Raw genomic sequence first — 25,191 nt, 5'->3', positions numbered from 1 at the left:
ACATTCTCCTCCACTCTTGACTTGCCCAGCACAGACATGTAAATAACCAGCTCTATGACTTTCCTGCGTATGTGTCCAATATGTTTTATGCAAATACAAACATACATTCCCACTTTTCTCACCATTCTGACACAAAAGTAAGTTATTATCCACTTTGTACCGTAGTTTCCTTTTTACAGGTAAACATGTACCTTGGAAATCTTCCCACATCAGTGTACAAAGGGTCTTCCTGTTCCTTTATACATCCTGACAATGAATGTTAGACAGGAATGAAAACTGCAGGGCACCTGGGGGGCTCGGTCCGTTGAGCGTCTGACTCTAGATTTTGGCTCAGGTCATGGTCCCAGGGTCCTGCGACTGAGTCCCCAGTCGAGTCGGTCCCTGCGCTCGGTGTAAAGCCCATGTAAGATTCTCTCCCTCTGCCCCTCCCACCGCTAGAGCAAATGCATAAATCTGAAGACGCCGCAGAAGCAGCAGCAGCAGAAGCAGAAGAAGAGAAAGAAGAAATCAAAACTGCAGATCCCAACCACGAAAGAGGGACTCGCATGGGCTCAGAGGTGCTGACAGGGCATCATCGGCCCTGAATTTATTAATCATCTTTTAAATACCTTTAAAAAAACACCAAAAACCTGAAAGCAGTGAAAATCGAGCGTAGTTAAGGAAGTCTACCTGCTTTCACGAGCTCTGGGAAACATTCAGGTACTTAAAAGCTGATGTAGTTAAACCATAAATGAAATTCCTGGAGTAGTTTCTTAGAGGAAACAGGTGCAGTAGTCGTAAAACCAAGGCTCCACATAAAGCTCCTTTCCCCACTGAACACCCTTCGGAAGCCGCTCACTGGTGAAGCCCAGACCAGGCAGCGATGCGCTGAGCTGCAGGGGTTACAGCCTGCGGCGCGGACTCCGCACTGCCATCAAAGCCCGGTCCTGGCCGAGCTGCTCTGCTCCCGAGATCTAACGTCTCGCCCTGCCGCAATCAGCCCACAGAGAGCCAGGTCCCCGCGGAGGGAGCGCGTCCCCTGCCGCCTCACTTCCTCCAGGGGCAGCAAACACCAGGGTGCTGGGACAGCGCGGGCCGGCGGGCTGCGTGCAGCGTCCAAGGCAGGCTCAGCCGGTGGTGTGTCCTCAGCGTGTGGCCCGTCCAGGCAGGCTGCTTTCCTAATCAAGACACCAGCTCTTTCCACGCCACAGGAAGGCACTTTATAGAAACAGCAGAGAGCTCTTCGGGTGACCTCAACGGTCGGATGCAGAGCGGGCCCCAGTGTGGGGAGACGGAGGCTTTCAGCAGGTCGCCTGCGACCGTCCGTCCCTGCGCTCCCCCTCAAACCCCATGACCCCTGCAGCGTGCGCTGTGAGGTACCTGCCACGTTCTCTGGACACCATGGAGCCAGCGCTCCAATGACAGAAAAACCGTTCAACGCTGCGGTCCCACTTACTTACGTCAGCACATGGGCCTCATCCTGACCCGGGCCTGTCCCCTCACGGGCCCGCTGCACAGCTGCCCAGGGCGGCCCGACGCCGGGCGCGCCGCGGGAGCGCCACATCCGGGGACACGCGGGCTCCGGGAGGCAGGCTGGGTCCCGCACTCGGAGAGGGGCCAGGCCTCAACCGCAGCCCGCTCTCGGCCCGCTAGGGAAACGCGCTCGTTTCATTTACTACACGACAGGCCAGGGAAGTGGAGGCGAACAGGACCGGCTGGTTTAGAAAAGAAAGACCAGCGGTCGTTCTCCACGCACGGCGGCACCGCGGGAACCTCCTCCATCGCGCCCCGGGGGGAAGCAGCAGCCCAGGCCGCCGCCGGGGCGCACACCGCTGCTCTTGCGGCCCCGCACCACTTGCCTGACTCTGGGCACCGCCATCCGGTGCTGCACCATGAGTGTGTGGCCAATGGACGCCATCAAGGTGAAGGCCTCCTCGCTGGCGGAGTCCCTCCACACCAGGGCCAACAGGGTGCTGGTCTGCTGCTTCGTGTCCAGCTTCTTGAGACACTCCTCGGTGATGTAGGGCACCGACAGCCGGCCGTCCTCCTAAACACAGCGGGCAAGCTGCTCTGAGTTCACGACGGTTGGGCGGCAAGGACCCGCTACGCTGCGCAGGGGATCGGACTCCACTCCCCCGAGAACACAAAACAGGCCTGATCTAAAAGTGGCCCACATCACAGCGAGCACAGCCATTAAGGTACTAGGAAACTTTCTAAGTTCCACCCACAGTCGTCGTCTGTATTAGGCACCAATTATACCCAGCGTAACAACACAGGACCTGTACATACTCAGTGTTTGCCTCCTGATAGGACAATATTTCAGTACTGACATTTCAGGAAAAATTAATTTCATATTTTAGATACCACTGTACTAAGCATACATGTGTGGGAATATATTACCGTCTAGCAGAATTTCCATTGGAAGCTATCTGGGAGACGACAGTTAAGCAAAAATAGAATATTAAATATTTTTTAAAAAATCAAATAAGATACATTTTATATCTTACTTTCTCTAAGGATCTGATTCACTGAGCAAAACCTGAACTAAGCTGCTGTGTATTCATCTATATGGGGAATTCACCAAAGACACATGCTTTTCTCATATATGTGCACGCATACTCAAGTGTTCGTGAGTATGAAAATACACGCACAACACTGGGTGCTACTGACGACCCTGTCTGGAAACTTGCATGGATAGGAGTTATGTCATCGACAATCATGTCCAAAATAAAACACTGCTTTAGATGAAAGTAATAAATTCTACCTGCCAAACTTGAATCCGTAAGTAACATGCACGGGTACTACTTCTGTAGTGTCATACTTAAATTACACAGAGACCTAAGTGTTTAAAAACAGTGAAATCTGACTCTGGAAAAATCTCATTCAATCAAATTAGATTCTACATAATGATCATAGGAAAGAAAAGGCAATATATAAGCAATGGACAAAAAGATCTGACCAAAAAATAAAGATTTCAAGTCAAATCTGTTGAGTACCTGGCCTACAGCTGGGTCATTGGTTCTGAACCCAAATGTGGACAGGAAAGGAGACGTAACAAACATTGCGGGGAAATAATGAAGAGAAAAAAAGAGAAGCAAAGGCATCAAGTCACATACCTGTAGTAACACAGACCTTAAATCCCTTGTATATTAAGGGAGAAAAATAAAGTGGAGTAAAATTTCCTACAACTATAAGTAACAAAATTAAGTTGCACTTCTTTTTTTTTGCAGTTTGTCAAAAAAACTTCAACGGCTTTGTGGGATGCCCAGCCCAGGAGACGGCTCACACACCAAAGCCTTACACTTAGAAACTTCGAAAGAGAAGTTTTATGTCATATGCATCCATAGTCTTATGGGCTTTAGAAAAATTTTTAATTTAAATTGAATTTAGTTAACACACAGGGTGTTACTGGTTTCAGGGGCACAGGTCTGTGACTCCTCGTCCTACAGCACAGCCAGCGCTCACGCTATCCCGGGCCCCCCTCCATGCTCCTCCCCCGTCACCCCAGCCCACCCCCCGGCCCCCCGCCCCTCCGGCAACCCTCAGTTTCGTTTCCTAGAGTTGAGTGTCTTATGGCATGTGACTTCACTCCTATGTGGGATTTAAGAAACAAAACAGGTGAACACGGGGGGGGGGGGGGGGGGGGGGGAGGGAAAGAGAAAGATAAGATAAACAGAGATAAGGTGTCCCTTCCCTATGTTAGAGAAGTGTAGCCACAAGCCCGCGAGCCCGAGTGTTCCCTCTGTTCCCGTGTCTCCTACTCGGCTCCTGTCTGGGACTCCCGAACATCTCTCCAGTGGGGGCCGCCTCATCTCCACGTGGACACCAACCATACTGTGTACAACCATTTTCATGTCACAGCTTCTCCAGAAAGCTATTCCGTATTTCAGAAGTGTCTGCTAAAAACACTTTAATCTACATTCCATCTACAGAATCCTACTTTGTTTTGTTTTTTAACGATACAAAAGAGTCCCATTTTTGGGTGCAGTTCTGAACTCTGAAAGATGCAAGACTTCCAGCTTCCACCAAAAACACTCAGTTTTGCCCTTTTGTGATCAGCCCTCCCTCTGGCTGTAAGGGGCAAGGCCTCATCTGGTTTTTCTTATCATTCCTTTTCCATCTCTGCTAATAAAGCTATCTGTACTGGAGGGCGTAGTACTAACACATCCTTTCACTTTGCCAGATCCTAAAGATTTACTTCCCCTGGAAAACCTGAGCCCTCTAGAGTGTAGTCCTCCTGGGACTGGACTTAGTATTAATCAATGGGAAATTTCCTAACAAAAAAATTTTTAAACCCATGATATCTGAACCTCAAGACATTTCAATTGTGTAATTAAGAGAAAAAGCAGCAGATAATATCACGGAAATTATGTGTGTATAATGCAAAGCTTTTTATCCCTTGAAAATAGCAAACCATGCTGGGTAAGAAATGGGACAACGGGTGCAGAGATTATACACGACAATAAACTCAAAATTCGTTTTCAAATACATCATAACACCTGTCATCTACAAAACTGCTGAAAAGTAACAGGAGACATTACTTGGTGTCCACAAGATCGGGTAAGGAAGAACTTAGCTTTTTCTCCCTTTGAGGCCGGGAGAAGGGGCGGGTGTGTGTGGCTGCTGACTGCCGAGGGTCTCTGTGCAGACAACGCTCTCCCCGCATGGGGGAGGCTGCAGGGAGGGAAGTATGCTGAGAGATCACTCAGCTGGACACCACTTTACAAGGGCGAATTTTATGGTAAAGTGTATCGCCATAAAGCTGCTATAAAAAAAATTCTTAAAAATAGAACAATGCTTGTTATTCAGTAAGTGCCCTTCCTGAGAACTAGGAACTTGTTATTAGCCTTTAAACCCAACAATTTCACTTGGAGGAAAATTTCCCAAGTAACAGTTAAATTACTATACAGCGTGGCCTGCCGTGCATGAAAACCCACATAACCACGTGACCCACATACACTTGGGTAGGAGAAGGTGTGGAAGAGAGGCCCAAACCCAGGTCGCGAAGAGGGGCACGTGCGGGAAGAGCAGAGCGGCTACGGAGCAACCTCGTCTGCGGTCTGAATGCTTTATAACAAGAACCCTTTGAGGCGCTACTTGTATAGTTGAAACTAAGGACGGACACAAAGTCCGACCCCCAGATGAGGAGTGGGGTGCAGTGTAATCCGTTCGCTGGCCCTGGCCCTCAGGAGCTCACCGGGGCGCTTGGCTGCTTGTCTGCCTCTTCAACCTCATCTTCCGAGTCGCTGGCCGAGTCCGGACAGCTCGCGCTGGCAGGTGAAACTGGGAGCTGAGACAGAAAGGTCTGGAGCACCCTCAAATACACCAGCAGTCCTTCCTCGGAGAGGGTCCCTTTGTAAGACAGTCGGTCGTAATATCGGATTAGAAAACTTGGGTATCACTTTTCTTATATTCAGAGAGACATTTCTGACCACAACTTCTTATCAAAATTACCGTAATCCACGCACACATGTATGTGTCAACACATCAGAGAAAGATGCTGTAATTCTAGAATGCGCACACATCGGAAGTTTGGCATGAATGGGGACGACAACCCTGCACTCACAGTTCGCCCATTCAACTTTAAAAATGTTCTAATCTGTGTGGCCTTGTAACATATCTGAATCAGGCCCCCTTTTTTCTTACTTAAAGTAATGTCTACCCAAGGTGGGGCTCAAACTCACAACCTGAGATCAAGAATCACATGCTCCACTGATAGGAGCCAGCCAGGCACCCCTGAATTGGGACTACGTGCCTAGAAACTTTCCCCAGGGACACCGGCTAGGACACAGACCTTCAGCAAATACGCTCCCCCTGCAGAGGCCACCCTGACACGGCACACCGGCCCCTGGCGTCCCGTCTCCGGACTTGCACCTGCTAGTACCACACGTGCGTGTTCAGGCAAAACACATCTTGTATCTCATACCCAGGTAATGCTCGCCAACCGTTAAGACAAAGAAGAAGAGCCACGGTGCCCCACTGCTTGTCTTGGAGCACCTGCTCTCCAGTAACAACAGTGCATTCAGGAAGGGCTCGTACGGGAAAGCAGCGTGCGTGTCCGCTAAGGCTGGAATGATGAAATGGAAAATCTGATCTGTGAAAGGTGCCGCCAAAAGCTCCTCAGTGAAGGCGCTGAACACTTGCTGTCTGAAAAGAAGAGTGGAAGCTTTTATCGAAGCATATTGTTTACAAAATCACTGATTACAATTAACATGCAAAAAATATTCTTTTCAAAATTAATGGAAGCTAAGTATACGATATCAACTAAATTGCTTTGAAATTAACTGATTTTGTGCCTTTCCTATTGAGGAAAGTTTTGCCATGTTTTCCTATCTTTCAACAGCTACTAGAAGACAAGAAAATAACCAGATGATCAGAATCATAAATTTATATTAGCGTACAGGCCAAACAGAAATAGTCAACTTTTTCTTTAAACCGAGTCACACTAATACAGTAAAAATCTGACTTTGAAGTCTATATGTAAAATAGCATCTGTGTAAAAGTTACTGTTAGATATAGAACCTGTGAACTTACAAAATCAATTACCCCATTCTTACCTTGCACCTTCTGGACAGGAGTTGTAAGTAAAGTGCAATGGTTTCAGAACATTCTCTAGCAAAATGTTTGCTATAGGAACCCGAGATAAATCAGAATATTCAATACTTGATGGAAGCTTGTTGTTAATTAACAAATAGAGAGATCTATAATACCCTAAAAGAAAGGAAAAACACATACTTAAAATTTGGCACCTTAATCATAATGAGAAAAAAAAAATGGGTCAATTTTAAAATGCTTTTTATAAATCTGCATGGGTCCAAATTTAATTCTTCTTCAACTTTCCTTTTTCATTAAATGTTACTAGTTAAACAGACAATGGCCCCTATTTTTAAAGTTTATTAATTTTTTAAAGTAATCTCTGCACTCAGTGTGGGACTCGGACTCATGACGCCGAGATGGAGAGTTGTACGCTCCACCCACTGGGCCAGCCGGGACTCCCTTCCACTTTTTTTTTGTTGTTTTTTTTTTTAAGATTTTATTTATTTATTTGACAGACAGATCACAAGCAGGCAGACAGGCAGGCAGAGAGAGAGAGAGGAGGAAGCAGGCTCCCCGCGGAGCAGAGAGCCCGATGTGGGGCTCGATCCCAGGACCCTGAGATCATGACTTGAGCCGAAGGCAGAGGCTTAACCCACTGAGCCACCCAAGCACCTCTCCCTTCAACATTTTTATTAATAAAAAGTTAAATACGTATGTAGTCTGAAAAGGTATATAAGCTCCATCTGCCCATCACCCACTCCTCCATTCACTGGGAAGCAAATCTAAAATAAAATTATTTCAGTGTGTCATCAAAGGACTTTATTTTTCTTAAAAATGCCATATGACAGCTAAAATAAATTAATAATTCCTTGCATCTAGTCAGTGTTTAAGTCTCCAACTCTGCTTGCAATAAATTTCATTTAACTGGTTTGCTTGAATCAGGATCCCAGTAAGGCCCAGGTATTGTGATGGAAGAATTTAACCGGCTCTGTGGTTTTCCTGAGCACGCTGAGCTCCTGGATATGGGCACACGGAAGCATCTGCCATAGCGGTAATCCTCATGGACTCTCACACCATCCTGTCTTTGGGCAACAGGGTGGGCTTGGCAGGCAGGCCCTGAGCTCTCCCACTCATGGAGAGCACCGCCAGAACGCCTGTCCTCATCTGCGGACCAGAAGCCAGGACCCGCCACTCGCCAGCCCTGCTCTGGCGAGTTCCTCAGTTCCTTTTAGAGGAGATGATGGCTTTGGAGACCACAGTATGGGCACCGGGAATTCAAGCTGAAGCAACACCCTTTCTGACCTCACTAAGCGTCTGACGGGCTTGCAAGGTGTGCAGTAAGCATCAACTCTGGCCTCACCAGTGACCCAAATCCTACAGTCTTTTAAATACATCCGCCTCCTTTTACAAAGGGTAAGAGGAATCTCCAGGTGTCGTTGGTACATTTCTCACTACTGTCACATCTGGTAGCGCACATGAAATACACAACTCACTTGCTTCACTTTGTGAAAACAGTCCTACAGAAATTTATGCAGAGGCCACTTTTAGGCAACAGGCTTGAGCAAGGGGAAGTTGATCAGGGCACAAAGCCCTGGCTGAACATGGTCAGGCCCATCAGGAGACCCACCTCGAGGTATCTGCAGGCCTTGATGGACCAGTGGGCTGCTTACAGTCAGGCCCAGTTACCAAGAAGGGAGAAAATTCTGTATGTCCCAGACCGCCTCACTTTGCTCCTTTGCACACTGCCCCACGCACAGCCTGGAGGCAGACAGCCCAGCCTCTGTTCCCTGCAGTGGACACAATACACTTCCGTCCCCTTTGTCCTGCTTCAGGTGAACCCTGCCACCACCACAAGGCCGGCTTCTACCCCAATCCACCTGATGGCTGCCCCACAGCTGGGGGCCCCAGCCAAGCAGACAGACACCACGATCTCCCCTGGAGTCCTGACCACGAAACACGGACTCCTCAGTGCTCTGTCCTCACACCGGCTCTGTAACTCCAACCCTGACCTCGTGCATTCTCATCTCCAGCGAAACCCAGCAGGGAAGCTTGAAAGCTCTTTGGCGGGGAGCCAGAGAAGACGGAAGAGGGCGGGACAGACGAGCGGGATCAAGAGGCACCCGCTTCCAGCCGTAAAATAAGTTAAGTCGTGGAGATTAAAACAAGAAAACAAAACAAGGGCGCTTGGGTGGTTCAGTGGGTTAAGCCGCTGCCTTCGGCTCGGGTCATGATCTCAGGGTCCTGGGATCAAGTCCCGCGTCGGGCTCTCTGCTCAGCAGGGAGCCTGCTTCCCTTCCTCTCTCTCTGCCTGCCTCTCTGCCTACTTGTGATCTCTCTCTGTCAAATAAATAAATAAATATCTTTAAAATTTAAAAAAAAAAAAAAAAAGAAAAAAAAAAGAAAACAAAACAAACAAAAAAAGGACAGCATAGGGAGTACATCGAGGATTTTTAAAAATATTATACCATTAACACGCCAACACCAATCTATGTACTAAACAGATCCCTTGACAGGATGACTAGAGTCTGAAGGCCAGCCGCACTCGCTAAGGCACGCACATCCGTAGGACAACACACACTGTGAATAGGAAACAGTGCCAAATGTCACAGACTCCTACTGCCGGGAGAAACCGGTGAGCAGAATTCAGAGCAACAAACTCCCAGTGACGTCACTAAGTCACAGGGACGGAAAGCACAGCACAGGGAGCACCGTCGACAGTAACAGAGCATGCGACGGACAGTGGCCAAACTTGCCACAAGGGGCCCTGAGTACTGCACAGAGCTATGGAATCACCCAATGGCATCACATGTCCCCACGGAAGGTGCCAGAAGCGGCAGTTTCACCGCAAGATTGTGACACACTTTCTACTTCTAGATGCACTGCAAAATAATGCATTTCTTAGTTATATTCTTTAAACTTTTAGAAAACAATAAAAGTAAAAACTCTCACGGACTGCTCAGCCTGAATCAATACACGCAGTCAGGCATCAGCCAACACAAGGGATGATTTCAATCACCATCACTTTTTAAATTTTTATTTTTTATTTTTCTAAAAGATTTTATTTATTTATTTGTCATAGAGCGAGAAGCAAGAGCAAGCACAGGCAGACAGAGTGGCAGGCAGAGGCAGAGGGAGAAGCAGGCTCCCCGCCAAGCAAGGAGCCCGATGTGGGACTCGATCCCAGGATGCTGGGATCATGATCTGAGCCGAAGGCAGCTGCTTAACCAACTGAGCCACCCAGGCATCCCCCATCACTTTTTTTAAAAGATCAAAGCCCACAAATTTCAATTTACTTTCAGTTGGCTCCCTAATTTTTCAACAAACTAAGGAGGTTTCTTTCTTTTTCTTTTAAGATTTTATTTATTTGAAGGAGAGAGAGAGAAAGAGAGCACACGTACACACATGTACATGTCAGCCAGAAGGGCAGAGAAGCAGACTCCCCACTGAGCAGGGAGCCCGATGCAGGACTTGAACCCAGGACCCTGGCATCATAACCTGAGCCGAAGGCAGATGCTTAACAACTGAGCCACCCCGGCACCACTTGATCTTTTTTTTTTTTTTTTTTAAACCGAAGCCGAACGCCAAGATTGAGATGTATGCGAATCTGATTTTTACAGTTTCAGTACTGAGGACTGAAATAGCTAGGTTTAGCCTAGATTAGTCCATCAGCTCTGGGGAACAAAAAGACATTGATTTACGGTTTTACCAGTAACTCCTACCTTCCAGGACCACCTACAGCACGTCTTCTGACCGATAACATACCTATTTTTTAATGCTAGTCCTTCTCAAGTCCAAGCCCTGAAGTGTTTGTCTTCCTAGCTGTGAGACCACTGGGAGTCAGATTTTTAAGTGTTGGTCTCACACTGCTTAATTCATCATGAAAGTGTCAGAAGCCCTCTCTGTTTCAGTTACCACCGTGTCCTCGGAGGAATTTCAGATCTCGGTTATTATGGCTTAACACAACGCAGCCATGACCGGGAGAGCGTCAACGCGTCACAGCGTGACCCAGTCAGAAAGAGATCTCAGACCCGGTGTCTTCATCTCCTCTGCCGGACTGAGATGAAGACCGGAATTTCCTCCTGAGACCGGCGAAGCCACTGACCTGTCCCTCGGTCCTGCGGCACCACTGCCCCTGCCAGCTGGGGACGCGGATGCTGGCCCCGCTGTAGGGGGATCGGCTGCCGCAGGCGCACGTCAGCGCGGCCCCACAGGTTTCTGGACGCCAGCATCCACTTGCTTCACTTTCAGTCACAGGAGGTGTTAGAGAGCGGAGCGCGCGTCCAGAGGTTTAGGGTGGAGGACGAGTGTCGGCGCTCCCCTCGTCAGTGGGGCCCTGTCGCCGTCACTCCTGGTGCTCGGAGCAGGCACGCGAGCTCTACAGGGCACCCCGCCGGCCCTGCCCTGGCCCTGCCGCCACCTACCATTCTGAATCATGTAGTGCAAGATCTGTTCAATGACGGACGCCACATAGCTAGCGTCTTGCAAAACAGGCAAGTACGTATTCTCAGACGAAAACACCTCAAGCATCCTCATCGGAAGTGCGACATTCAAACTGTCATCGCTACAGCTTTGCAGTAACCTGTAAAACAGAACAGAACAGAGATGTTCACGCACCGGATGGCAGAGGTCGCCCTAAAGCCCTACGGGCAACTCTCGCTCACCGCATGCCTTGACGGGGTTTACCTGCAGCCGAGGCTCATCAGCCTCTTTATCTGAAACAGACACGTGAGTCTCTCGGACCCGTCCAACTGCTGGACAAACAGAGAGCTGTGTTTGATCAAGTTCTGATACATCCATATCTGAAACACAACACACACAGTCACCTCAGTCCGCGCAAAGCGCATCGTTACAGCACAGTAACACTCCAAACTTCTGCAAGTGCTGAACAGACACTGAATCGAGACATGATAAAACGTGAATCTTCTCGATCAGGATTTATTTTGTAGTGTAGACCACACGACCCAGATTTTCTGCGTTAACACAGCACATCAGTATAAAGCTAAGTCACTAAATGTCTTACTAAAACAAAGTACACTTAAACCTCATCTAAATCTGAAATAAAACAGCTTGTTTGCAAAAATCACCAATTCGTAGTAAAAGTACGCGAGAAATACCATAATTAATCATAAGGTGCACAAGGTTATCTCTGGTGATCTAGCCTCGCAAACACACCCTGGAGCCCGTCCGACCCCGTTAGAAACAGAATGCTGGGAAGCCCGCGACCGAGGCTGCGTGACGTGGAGCCGGCACTCACCAGACGTTTTGAGTCTTCGCTCTGCTTGTAGAAAAACAGCAGCTGCCTCACCAGGAGGGTAAGGTTGGGCCCGCTGGCGACGGAGAAAGTGCCCCCCGGCTGTGAGGCACTGGCGCAGCGATCGAAGGCGCTTCTCCGGAGGGCGTGCTGGGGGCAAGGCAAAGCATGGGCTCGTGGGCCAGGTGTGCAGCCGCAGCGGTCAGGGTTAGGGCAGCGGCCCAAGTGTGCCCGGGGGTGGGGGAAGGGGAGAGGGACAGGGAGGGACGGGCGGGGGGGTCTAGCCTGGGTCTACTGCCGTGCAGTTCTTGCACAAAGGTGACCTGAAACCCAGAAAACTGGGACTGGAATGAGGCCCTTTCAGCCCCCAGAGGCCCTTCAACACTCCCATCTTCAGCCGCACCCTGTTTCTATATTGTTACTTAACAAAAATCACCTCAGAACTCCCCACTCTATAAATCTTTACGTAAATATAAACTACTAAGATTAATTACTGGGGAAAACACTATTATCCACATTGATTTTCATTACACACGTGTACTAAAATACCCACAGAGTGGAGTCCATTTCCAAGGCTCAAGGCCTTATCTAAAATGAGCTCTGGTGTGCCTAATTCTTCCTCAGCTTAAAAGCAAACTTACTTGCTGCCTCCGGTCTCTGCAGCCTCGTATAAATGACTGTATGATCACCGCGTTCTTCAGTCTTCGCCTTTCCTCCTGCGTACCAGAGGGAGGAATAATGGGGTCTTAGTGAAATGGTATTTAGCTAGCAAAGACTTAAAAAAACAAAAAACCAACCAAACAGCTATAGAATTTACACACCACAAAATTCAGTCTTTCAAGCGTACCATTCACCGATTTTTAAAATATTCAAAATTCAAGTGTCACCACAATCTGATTCTAGAATACTTTTCAGCACACACTCCAAACCCTGGACCGATTAGCACTCAGTCCTCAACCCCTGCCCTAGCTCCCCAACCCCCGGCAACCACCAATCAAATTTCTGTCTGTATGGGAATGCCTATTCTGGACATAATGGAATCCTGTAATATGTGGCCTTTTGTGTCTGACTTTTTTCACCTGGCACAGTATTTTCAAGGTTCACACATGTTGTATCACTTATCAATACTGCACGACTTTTCACGGCCAATTGATATTTCGCCACAGGGTGGCTCACAGTTCGCTTATCCATTTGCCGCCTGATGACATTTGGGCTGTTTCCACTCGGGGCTACTACGAACAATGCTGTTGTGGGCATTCACGTAAAAGTTTTGTGTGGACACAAGTTTTCATTTCTCTTGGGCATATGTGCAGGAGCAGAATAACACGGGAGGAACAGCCAGACTGTTTTCCAAGTGGCTACACCATTTCACAATCCCACCAGCACACTAAGCCTTATAATGACAGCTATAGTTTGAAATAGAAAAAGAATACCGACAACCCAAACATCAATTTTAAAAGCCACTTTTCTTATCTAAAAGCAGAAAACTCCAGTTTTGGTTAAAACTCTCTTAAAATGTTCAGTGACCTAGCAGAAATAATTTATTCTTCACATTGTTGTAACCAAAGCAGCTCCCACTGTTTGAAAGCCTACTGTGCGCAGGCCCTAAGAGAGACACCGCACAATCATCCTCGATGACGACTCCTGCCAGTTTTACAATGCAGAAGCTGAAATCTCCACAAAAATAAAGTGATGCCGGAACACGTACGAGAGTCAGAACTCAAAGCCAAGTGCAACACTAAGGCCAGCACTCATCCTGCCCCATGACACCATTTCCTGTCTTCCAGGAGTGTCACCTGCCAGGCTTGAAATGCACACGTGCACACACATAATCCTAGGATGGCAGAACACTGATCAGGGCTCACAAGTGTACTTTCTGAGCTTCAAGTGATCACAGCAAACGAACCCCTGAGCCTAAACCTAGTTTGGAAACCTTTGCATTACGATGATTCTAAGAGCATTTCATTAAAAACCTATATGGTCCCATGAGTTTTCAAAAACATTTATTTTTATTCATTCAGTTGTTCACTGAGGAGAAAGTCTTGGTAGCATCCCAGCCTTCTGGTTGGAACAGGGACCTAAAGGCTCCATTGTAAATGTACTGGAATCAGACTGACCCTGACAAGGACTGAAGAAGGGCTGCAAACCAGCTAAACCCTGTATTAATTAAAGGTGATTTGTCCTTCTTCCTGTTGCCTGCCAAAAGAAAATGTAAAACTTTCCAAAAAGAGAGCTCTTTTGCTTTTTGTTTTGCCATATAAACTCACAGTATTCAACCAAAATAACCAGGCAAAAGATAAGAACTAAAAATCAGAAGGACAAACAACAGAAACAAACCCAGAGGTGATCCAAAACTGGAGTTTAAACATTATCTTTAATAATCTATAATTATGTTCATGGAATCAAAAGACTAGAGAACTGGGAAATAAAACAAAGACAATTCTAGAACTAAAAAAAAAAAAAAATCTGAAGTTCAGAATTCAAAGAATATATGTAACAATTAGACACTGGTAAAGAGATAATGTGTAAATTAGAAGTTAGGTCAGAAGGAAATATCCAAACTGAAGGAGAAATAATCAAAACAATAAATATATGGAAGAGCATAGGAGAGATATATGACACAACGCAAAGGTCAAATATGTACATAATTTGAGTCCAAGAAGAAGAGGAGAGGAAGAATGGAACAGAAACACTACTCAAGAGATGACAGCTGAGAATTTCCTAGAAAAGATGAAAGACATCAGCCAACATTTCTTGTTGAGCAGTCACTTTCAACTGACAGCAGTTACACCACCCAGGGAACATCTGAAGGTAATTTTGGTTATCTCAACTGGAGAGAACAGCAGGAGCCTCTGGACCAGAGGCCACAGATGCTGCTGAACACCCTTCAATGTACAGGGTAAGCCCCCACAGCAAAGAATAATCTGTTCCAAAAAGTAGGCAGTGCTGAGGCTGAGAGAGCCCATCTAAAACTCTTTGTATTTGCTGTTCCCTTCACCAAGAATGCTCTTCCTCCAGCTTCTTTTTCATCCTTCAGTTATCAGCTCAACTCTAACCAGCTCAGAGTCTCCTTCCCTGAACTCCCTTCCCGGTCACCATCACCATGTCCCACTGCCCTCACAACACTTGCATCCGTGCTCCAGAACCCAGCAAGACCATTATCCATCTCATTCACTATCCATACAGCCAGCAAGCAGAACAGCACCTGGAATGTATTAGCTCTCAATTAATATTTGCTAAAGGAACAAATGAATGATCCGAAAACAAAACAGAAATCTGGAAAAGCAGGCCATAAAATATACCATAACTGCCGATTAAAATGAACAAAACAAGCAATGTTAAGAAACTGTCACCAGAGAGATGAAATGTAAAATAAAGAATGTAATAAACAAAAAACAACAAATGTCACTAGCTCCATTTATCTTCTACACAAATAATTAAGATATTGGCCTTAACAGTGAGTTTTCTTCTTTTACCTGGCAAAACATGAACATGATATACTAAGTCTTTTTAGATCTTCTAGAAACCACTATCATAAGCAAGAGAACTTTATAACAGCCTGCTTTCCCCTCTATTCTGGAAACTGCCCACTTAGTCTGTCCTTTCCACACTGGTTCCAGAATAAATTACTTATCATAAATCCAAACAATCCAGAAATGCTTCCAAAGTTTAATATACACAAAAATATGCATGTTATGTCACATATAACATACATCTATCTATACCCATTATGACAGATTTATTTAAATGCTATGGAAAATGCTTATTTAAAGAGACTATTACAAAACTGTTTTTACCTCTCTCTTTCTTCTTTCTTCCTGAGTACGATGTAAAAGAGAAGCCTTTTCTTCCTACACACAAAAAGAGAAAAGATAAAAAAAGGCTTTAGTTTCAAATTCTAATATACTCTCAAACAAAGATTAAAGAATGTCTTCACTGAAAAAGGATCCTAAAGAGCATACAAACATTCTGACCTAATGAGAAGTCTGAGGCACAAGAAGTTAAATGCCATCCCCCGATTAGATCACAGACCTAATTAAAGTTAGTATTTCAGTAGTCTTCTAAGAACAAAATCTGATTTCTTTACACAAACAAGTTCAAGTAAAACTGGGAATATCTGAATAATATCAGTGTATTATATCCATGCCAATATCCTGGTTGTGATTATCATAGCACAGTTTTATAAAACAGAACCCCCCCAGGGGGTGAAATCAGGCACTGTGAACACAGGATCATTCTGTATTATTTCTAACAGCTGCACATGACCTACAATTATCTTAATAAAATATCTGATGAAAAAATTCAGTATTGTTACTGAATTTTAAAAAATTCTCTTTTCAGGGAGCCTGGGTGGCTCAGTGGGTTAAGCGACTGCCTTCGACTCAGGTAATGATCCCAGGGTCCTGGGGTCGAGTTCTGCATACAGGCTCCTTGCTCAGCGGGGAGCCTGCTTCTCCCTCTGCCTCTGCTCACTACTCTGCCTGCTTGTGTTCTCTGTCATATAAATAAATAAAATCTTTTAAAAAATAAACAAAAGCTAAACCTAGTTATTTAAAAAAAATTGTTTTCATCATAAAACTAAATTTTGAACAAAATTACTTGGTACCTAGAAGGAACCGAAGTAATAAACAGGAAACTTACACACATTTCCAATAAAATAAAAATACTTAAAGATAACCCTCCTTCCCCCAGAACTGCTCCAGTCTATAGTGTATGGGCATTTTATTTTATTTTATATTTTTTTAAGATTTTATTTATTTGACAGAGAAAGACACAGTGAGAGAGGAACACCAGCAGGGGAAGTGGGAGAGGGAGAAGTAGCTTCTTGATAAGCAAGGAGCCTGATGCAGGGGCTCGACCCCAGGACCCTGGGATCATGATCTGAGCTGAAGGCAGACGCTTAACAACTGAGCCCCCCAGGTTCCCCTGGGCATTTTATTTTTATAACTGTAATCCAAAATAAAATTAAAACTCCAAGACATTATATATGAATCATTATAAAAATGAATAAACAGGGGCACCTGGGTGGCTCAGTGGGTTAAAGACTCTGCCTTCAGCCCAGGTCATGATCTCAGGGTCCTGGGATCGAGTCCTGCATCGGGCTCTCTGCTCAGCAGGGAGCCTTCTTCCTCCTCTCTCTCTGCCTGCCTCTCTGCCTCCTTGTGATCTCTGTCTGTTATTAAATAAATAAAATCTTTTTAGAAAAATGAATAAACAGATCTCATAACAAAAACAAATAAAAGTATCAAAATAGTGTCAGAAGGCAAGTAATCAAGCCAATTCAAAATTATACATTGATATGTGAATCAACAGTGCGCAGAATGAAAAGTTTCTCACTGACAAAATTTAAAGCCAAAGAAGTAAATCCGGGGCACCCAGTTGGCTCAGTCAATGCAGCATGTGACTCTTGATCTTGGGGTCATGAGTTTGAGTCCCACGTTGGGCACAGAGCTTACTTTAAAAAAGAAAGAAAAGAAAAGAAAAGAAAAGAAAAGAAAAGAAAAGAGAGAAGAGAAGAGAAAGGAAGAAAAATCCTCCAGGTATTTTCCACTATAGAAAATTCCACCACTTTTTGAATTTCAAATAAAAAGATTTTATCTACTATGACCAAATTCAGAAAAATATTTTGTTTTAAATTTTAATTAAAAGGAGGAGGGCAAATGGAAAATTTAAAGTAAAAAGTGCGAAGTTATGATAGAATAAGAGAAAGCTTCTAGATAAAAATTTCTAGCCAGTATCCTGACTTATGAATAGAACTGATACGTTTGTGTCTATGGTTTTCCTTCTATCTCCATTTGTCCGGATATGATACATGTTCATTATTTGGTTCTAGCTAAAAGGCTAAGATTCCTTAAAATAGTGTGCACTGTCACAACTACGGAAAAACACAGGCAAGCCTGAAATCAGAGCGAGGGGATGGGTAAGGGGTAACGGCGTGAGGGAGGGCACGCGCTGTGAGGGGCACGGGTGACCGATGAGTCATGACCTCTACGTCTGAACGAATGATGCTCGAGATGTTGGCCAAGTGAATTTAAAGGGAAAAGTCTAAAATTCAACAAACCAACATTTTACCTTAAAAACATGGCCCATGCTGGCAAAAGCCACTCCGCTCTCCTCCCCACACGGAGAAGCTCCTAGTCCTCGCTGGACGACAGGCCGCACAGGCTCAAGGGCCCCACTCTTCCCCGACCACACTGCTGCTTTCACCCGCTTCCCCATCGGGCACGCGCAGGTGTCGACACGCGTCTGGAACGACCGAACGCCTCCCTGAAGTCGGACGCTGCGGTCGTAAGCCTCTAGGAGGAGGAGCAGCCCTAAGAGCTGAGAAGCACCGCTCGGCGCCTGCAGCATAGCACCCGGGCTGCGGTCTTTTAAAATCCAAACACGTACTCCCTATCGAAGAGCACGATGGGACTGTATAGTCAAACACTGGAACTGCTCAGAAATTCTCTCTTACGTTTGAAGCTCACGGTGTGGGAGAAGCCACGACAGCACAAGAGGCACTGCTGGGTGTGGGGGTGACTATTAACTTCTGATCACCCGCAGGTCGGAATCCCCGGACAGGACATCATACGAAGGCAAAGGTCACTTCTCTGACCTGTGCTCAAGTGCTCTAACACTTCCTACTTCAAAGACAAACTCATTTCAAAAAAACAAGCAGAGCAAGCCGATCCAAAATAACGGACGTGCACACACAACCCCGATACGTGATTTCAGTAATAAAACTGTATTTTTGAAAATGCTAATAAGAGCTTTCAAAGAGTACCCCTGCCCCTTTAATAGTCTGCCGACAAAAGACGACGGTCAGGGAGAGGTCAAGCAATCTCCCACGTGAATTCAGGCACACCGCACAGGCGACTCTAGGAGCAGCAGCACCAGGTAGCAGCGACACTGAGCTGTCCGCTGTGCCCTTGCACAGAAGGACAGGAGAGGAGTGTGTGCCACACGCAGAACACTAACAGGGACTGAAGGCTTCTGTCCACACACTAAGCAATATTCCACGCCCTTGGCTTCGGGTAATTCTCGTATTCCTCGAAATGAACCTATGAGGTTAATTAAGCACGATGATCTTCCCCGTTTACAGATGCGGAAAGTGAGGTCTGAAAGTGGTAGCAGATCCAGGATCTGAACTCAGAGGGCCTAGAGCTTAACCCACTAAGCAGTATGCTAGCTACTTTGAGAAAGAACATTATTTCACATTTTGAGAAGTTAAAAAAGTCCTTGCCTTCATTATACACGAGTAATTTGGAAGATTACCACAAAGGAGGGGAGAGGGAGGCCACAGAAAAAAATTTTGATCTTCAAAATCTGACAAGAAAGCATGAGGAGCAGGTGGTGGTGAGAACCAGAAAGCAAACTAAGCAATCAAAGAGATCAGGACACAAGGCTGCCAGGAAAAGCCAGCCCCGCACAGAAAGACAAGCGTGGCAGAGCACAGGATCGCCGTCCACACACCATGGCAACGGTCAGTATGCAGCCCCTAAACATGCAACCGAGTCCCAGGGCAGAACCAGAGCCTCCTCTGTGTTCCCCGTCTAGAACGATCCATTCAAAAGACATTCAAATGAGACCCAGGAAGGGCACGTACCCAGTCAACAGGTGTCTGTGAATCACGTAACATGCCAGGCACTAGAGATTTTATTTTGTAAGATTTTATTTATTTCTTTGACAGAGAGAGAGAGAGGGAGGAGTGGGAGAAAGCAGCAGCTCCCCACTGAGCAGGGAGCCCAACGGGGAGCTTGACCCCAAGACCCTGGGATCATGACCTGAGCCGAGGGCAGACGCTGAACGACTGAGCCCCCCAGGAGCCCCGGCACCAGAGACTTTGAAAGTAAGTGAGGCATTTCCGCCCAGGGAGTTCACAGTCTGGTGGGAGAAAGCAGCAGCCTGTTTGCTGGGGACACACCTTGCACCAGACACAGCCCTGGCCGCTAGCGTGGAGACAGACGCGGTCTCTGCCCCGTGCACAGAGGCCGCGCCGGGCGCAAGCGTGGGGAGAGCAGACAGACTCTGCCTCAGCGGCCAGGAGAAGGCCCAGAAGAAAAGGCATGTGAAAGGCAACTTGGAAGGACCCGTTCCGCGGGAGGGCAAGGTGGGGAATCTCCCAGCAGAGGGAGGGAGAGAGCGCGCGAGCAGGGCGCAAGACGAAGCGCGCAGGGGTCAGGTGGGAAGAGAGGGAGCCCCGAGCCCGAAGGGAGATGGTAATCACCTCACAAGTGGGGGCCGCTGAGCGTCCAAGGGGCCAAGGAGTTAACAGGTAATAAAAAGAACGGGGTGGGGGCGCCTCCCTGCACGCCCTCTCCCGGAGGGCCGCCTTTGGGACAGACAGACGCCGGACGGGCTCCTGAAGAGCACTGAGCATCCGCTACAAGAACCGTCTCTTCTCAGTGCTCAGTTCTTTCCAGCAGCCCCGTTAATACAAAACCCATCACACTGCCCTGTTTTCTGTTCCACGGCAGCCTGACGGACGGGAGAACCACCAACGCGCTCTGAGGGAGCAAGGTCAAAGACAGCCTGCGCGGGACGCTGGCTCAGAACACGGCCGTCTGCTCCCCACGGCCTGTCCCGCACCGTGTCCCGATGCCGCCTCAGCCCCGAGAAACTGGAGCTCTGTGCGGCACGAAACTGGAGCTCTGTGCGTTAACGCGGCGAGTGAGTGGCGGGGGTGCGGGGGTGCGGGGGTGCGCGGGAGAGGCCTCCTTGCAGGGCGGAGGCGGCGGCGGCGGCAGCGGCAGTGGCGGCAGGAGCAGCCCTGCAGGGCGCACCCCCCACAGGAAGTCACCCCGTGCCCCCCTCCCCCTGCTCCTCCCACAAGCCAAGTTCAAACCGCACAAGTGTCAACGCGGCAGGTCTGCATTTAGGTGCTAACGAAGGCTCCATCTAGGACTCCATCGCTTACAGACAGAACCCAGTGTCTGCTGAAAGAGAAAAACACGTTTGACCTCAGTGCACCGGCAGAGAGGAAAGAAGAGTAAAGGTAAGTGAACTGTGTTTTTTCTCCTTTAATGAACTATAAATTCCTTCAGAATCACGGCCTATGTCTGTCTTTATAATCCTGACACTTAGCATTGTGCATCATGGTATGATTGAAGGATATAATTTAGAAAGGATAAAGGTACAACCAGGAAATCTGAAGCTTGAAAGATTTTAAAGTTGAAAAAAAAAAGTCACGGTAAGAGGCAAGAATGTAAAATCACTTATCTACTGAGGCAGACATTAGAAAGACCTACATCTTCCCACGGACACTTAGTGCCACCAAAATCAGAATACCGGCCAGACAAATCTAAATCCAATCAATAATTCCAATGTTCTAAACTCCCTCAGGAAGTCGACAAATAATTCAAAAATGTTCTAAGTGCTCTTACAAATCTCATCGTGACCCTTCAATATGTTGCTGAGCCCAATTCCCAGTTCTCCCGGGAAGAGTGGCTGCTGAGATGGGACAGGCCAGCTCCCCACTGGTGTCTGCTCGGCTTACGTTCCGGATTATTCTGCGGGCTCAGGCAGAATTTTGCCTCGAGGATCTTTCTCAGACTTCTTTCCAGGGGTGGGTTTAGCGTGTCAAGAAGAGCAGCCTGGCGGTTGGGGGCTGGCCTGTCCGTCTCCGCAGCCACTCTTCCCGGGAGGAACTGGGAATTGGGCTCAGCAACATACTGAAGGGTCACGATGAGATCTGTAAAGCACTTAGAACATCTTTGAATGTGACTGCAAAGCGGGGAAAGCAACCCCACCCTGTCCGTGTCCTGCAGTAACAAGGCACCGAGGACCGCAGGTCAAGGTGGGAACGACGGAGGACCACTATCTTGATGCACCTGGACAGAGGGAGGAGCAAGCAGGGTGACTCCCAGGCTTGGAGTCCTCCCTCCCCTGCCCGGCCAACACCCGCGTCTCAGAGGCAGCCCTGCCACCTTCACAGGGTTCACCACAGCCACACCCCCTGGGCTGTTCTTCGCTTCATATCGCTCTTTAAACTGAGTTTTAAAACTTTTTACTTTGAATGAATTTCAGACAAAGTTGGAGAAAGGATACAGTGCGTTTCCTCATCGCCTCTCTCTCGGACCCCACTGCCCCCTCCACAACCAGAACACAACCGGCAAGAGCAAGAGATCAAGAAGGGCGTGGCGTCGCGACGAACGACAGACTGTACTGCAAGTGCGCCAAGTTCTATAGAACAATCTTCGCCTGTTCTAGGGTCCCATCCAGGATCCCACACTGCATTTCATCACTAGTTCTTCCTACTCTGCACCAATCTGTAACAGCTCCTCCACCTTTGTCCTCTATATCCTGGACTCTGCTCCTTGATGTGGGTTTTTCCGATATTCTCCTACGACTGGAGTGAGGTTACGCCACGACAGTAGTGGACGTTAATGGATATGGTAAAGTGCGCACCTGGGTCTCCATACTTACACAAATGACCAAATGTATACACGAGAGAGGAGAAAAATCTCTTCTCACAGAATTGTTAGTAAATGCAGACAGAAAGAGGGGAGCAGTCGCCGAACACCTCGCAGCGGCCACGGTGCGGACACGCGCTGAGACCAGTGGGCAGAGCTCGAGAACAAACAGGATTCACCCGACCTCCACGTGCCACCTCAAGAGCTTTACCAGCTACTCAGGGAAAGACAGTGGGGGCAGCGGGGAGCCCTGCACACACCAGGCCGGGGACCAGCAATCAGGCACAAGGACGTTACACACCCCTACAGCGTTATTCTCCTAAGTACGAGGTACTCCTGAAAAGAAACACAATGAAAACAAAACTGCATTGTTACATTTTAAATTAAATTAAAAAATAAACACTGAGTTACAAGAAAAACCTAACAAATTTATTTATGAAAAGCCCTATCGGAAACGAGGCCCCTCAAAGCAAAAGAACGGTTTGTCATCACGACAGAGGAGACCAGTGCCACGTGAAGTGTAAGAGGAGGCTAAGTCTATAATTTTATTTTTTAATTTTGACATTGGACAACACAGAGAATACTAACATGTTTATTATTCATCAGGCAAAGGCTATTTGACAGAATTCCTAACCAGAACACCAAGTGTGACTCTGGTTCAACAAACTTTACTTTCAAGAAAGCCTCCAGGGCCCAATCTTCTGAACATGCGCTTTTATTTAGTATTATTCTCCTGATGGTTCTTTAAAAGGGGGTCTGGCTCGCATCTACCCACTTGCCAGGCTCCTGGAGGCCATCACTCTGAACTTTGTACATATGGCATTCAGAAGACTTTTTCTTTTTTCTTTAAATTTTATTTACTTATTTGACAGACAGAGATCACAAGCAGGCAGAGAGGCAGGAGAGAGAGAGAGAGGGGGAAGCAGGCTCCCCGCTGAGCAGAGAGCCCGACACGGGACTCAATTCCAGGACCCCGGGACCACCACCTGAGCCGAAGACTGAGCCACCCAGGTGCCCCACAGAAGACTTTTTCGAGCTCTTCTCAATTCTTTCCACCACAGTCAAAGTGTACTTCCCATGGCTTCCAGTAAAAAAAAGGTTTACGCCACAAAGACCCGAATTCCTCTTGACGTGATGACAGGGACTTGAGACCTTTCTGCTCTCAATTCGGGAGGAAGCAGGTGCTTAGAGTCACTGCTCAGATTGTCCCAAAGCAGAGGAGTCACACGGCACAGGCCAATGGACCGCCATTCTACTGGGGACTGGGGACTGCTCTTCAGCACCGGAGCCGAACAAGACTGCCGTCTGGATAGGAAAGGGTCCAGTTTCCAGGGCTGGAACACGCTGGATCAAACCTCCTACTCAACCAACGTGGCATTCCGTACCAACTCCGCTCTTCTCACAACATCACACCTGAAGTCTGCGTTAGTGTGTCATGAAGTCATCAACAGAATTTAAAAGGTTTCCTCTCGTCTGGGAGTTAGACAAGAAAGTCTTCGTGGACGTGTTTATTCACTTGTGGCTGGCAAACCGCGAAGGCCGTGCTGGTTTCAGAACGTCAGTGAGCGTCCGGCAGAGCGGCAGGCGGCATCTGCTCGGTCCTCCCTGGCAGGCCAGCAACCCGCCTGGCTCGCTCCCGAGCCGACACACAGCTAACTCACTGGACACAGGAATCTCGTCAACTATGTTCTTTGTTTTGTTACTTACTGATCACCACTCTGACTCATAACTTTTTGTGTATTTTGCCAATTAGCAGCTCTAGCCTTTGCAATGAAGCACAGTATCCCAGACGAAGTGTTCTCAACTTTTCATTTTAACTCAGCATCACATTCTGTACTGACTTCTGGGCTATTTAGAAATTGTTCCTGTTTATTCCCGAAAGTTGAACGGGTTGGGGGTGGTGCCTTATGGTTTCACAATGAAGCCTGAGCACGGTGGTTCCAGGCGAGGTCTGGCTCATAATGGGGCAAAGGGTCTCTCTCAGCCAGTTCCTGAAAAACCATGGTTCAAAAATCTTTCCTAAGATCTTACTTACTTATTTGACAGAAAGCCCGCGTGAGCACAAGCAGGGGCAGTGGAAGGGGAAGCAGGCTCCCACTGAACAGGGAGCCCAACATGGGGCTCGATCCCAGGACCTGCGCCGAAGGCAGACACTTAACTGAATGAGCAACCTGGGCGTCCCTCAAAAATCTTTATCGTATTTGTTTGTGTTTCTTATGCAGGCTGTAAGTTTATAAGACTAAATAGCTAGTTCCAGCAGGTTATTAATGTGGCCCTTATTATAAATGAAGACATGATGAAGATCATAACTATCTTTAGTGCCTTAATTTCTAAGACAATCTTTACCTTCAGGCTTTAAAAATGACTCGTCTTCAATTGTTGTAAGACATTCTAACGCATGCACGTCAGGCACAGCAGTCAGGCGGGAAAAGATAAGGCACAGGCGTGATCCTGATTTGCTACACCCGTACCTACATGTAGCTCACACTAGTTGTCCATAATCATCAACTTCCAAAAGTGAAATTTCATTATGCTGCTAGAAAAAGAAACAAACTGCGACAGAGCCCAAGGAGAGTCCGCACACAGAAACGCGCGCTGACAACACCGACGGCACACACAGCCCCGCCGCGGACGCGCGTTCCCAAACTGCAGCCACCGAACGCGGACGTGTCACCGGCAAGCCGGGTTTACCACGAAGCTTCCGAACTCCAACCTCGCCATGAGCTGGCATTTCAGAGAAATCACAGGCTCGGCTCCCCAGTCATCTGTTTCTATTGGACACTGAAACAAACACCGCTAAATTCTAAAATGCTCCTTCACACGCCACCTAAATCGTCACACACTTTAGGACGAACAGTGGCCCATACTAACGGGCTGAAGCATGAACAGACAAGTCAACGCCTGATGGCCCCGGGGAAGACTCACACGGACACAGATGCAGCGCGTGATAAAGGAGGCATTTCAAATGTAAACAGGAAGTGTACTCTTCAACAAATATGAGAGGAAAAGCTGTGTGACCTAAGTAAATGA

The 25,191-nt window shown here is 47.3% G+C and overlaps 1 protein-coding gene across 3 annotated transcripts in view; it reads right to left on the bottom strand.

Annotated features, from left to right (window-relative positions):
* UBE3C (ubiquitin protein ligase E3C) overlaps positions 1-25,191 on the bottom strand; it is a 110,521-nt gene that overhangs the window by 71,435 nt on the left and 13,895 nt on the right. For all 3 annotated transcript variants that reach the window (XM_059172393.1, XM_059172391.1, XM_059172392.1), the window contains exons 2-10: positions 15,565-15,618; positions 12,409-12,483; positions 11,771-11,917; positions 11,200-11,315; positions 10,938-11,095; positions 6,537-6,690; positions 5,906-6,126; positions 5,177-5,331; positions 1,839-2,026 (exon numbers count right to left, since the gene is read on the bottom strand). In XM_059172393.1, the coding sequence (XP_059028376.1) occupies positions 1,839-2,026; positions 5,177-5,331; positions 5,906-6,126; positions 6,537-6,690; positions 10,938-11,095; positions 11,200-11,315; positions 11,771-11,917; positions 12,409-12,483; positions 15,565-15,618 (1,268 nt within the window). The remainder of the gene's footprint in view (positions 1-1,838; positions 2,027-5,176; positions 5,332-5,905; positions 6,127-6,536; positions 6,691-10,937; positions 11,096-11,199; positions 11,316-11,770; positions 11,918-12,408; positions 12,484-15,564; positions 15,619-25,191) is intronic.

Source organism: Mustela lutreola, chromosome 4 (genome assembly GCF_030435805.1).
Source record: "Mustela lutreola isolate mMusLut2 chromosome 4, mMusLut2.pri, whole genome shotgun sequence".
Taxonomy (NCBI): Eukaryota; Metazoa; Chordata; class Mammalia; order Carnivora; family Mustelidae; genus Mustela; species Mustela lutreola.
Note: the sequence above shows the minus strand (reverse complement) of the source record. Positions and strands in the feature narration are given on the sequence as shown.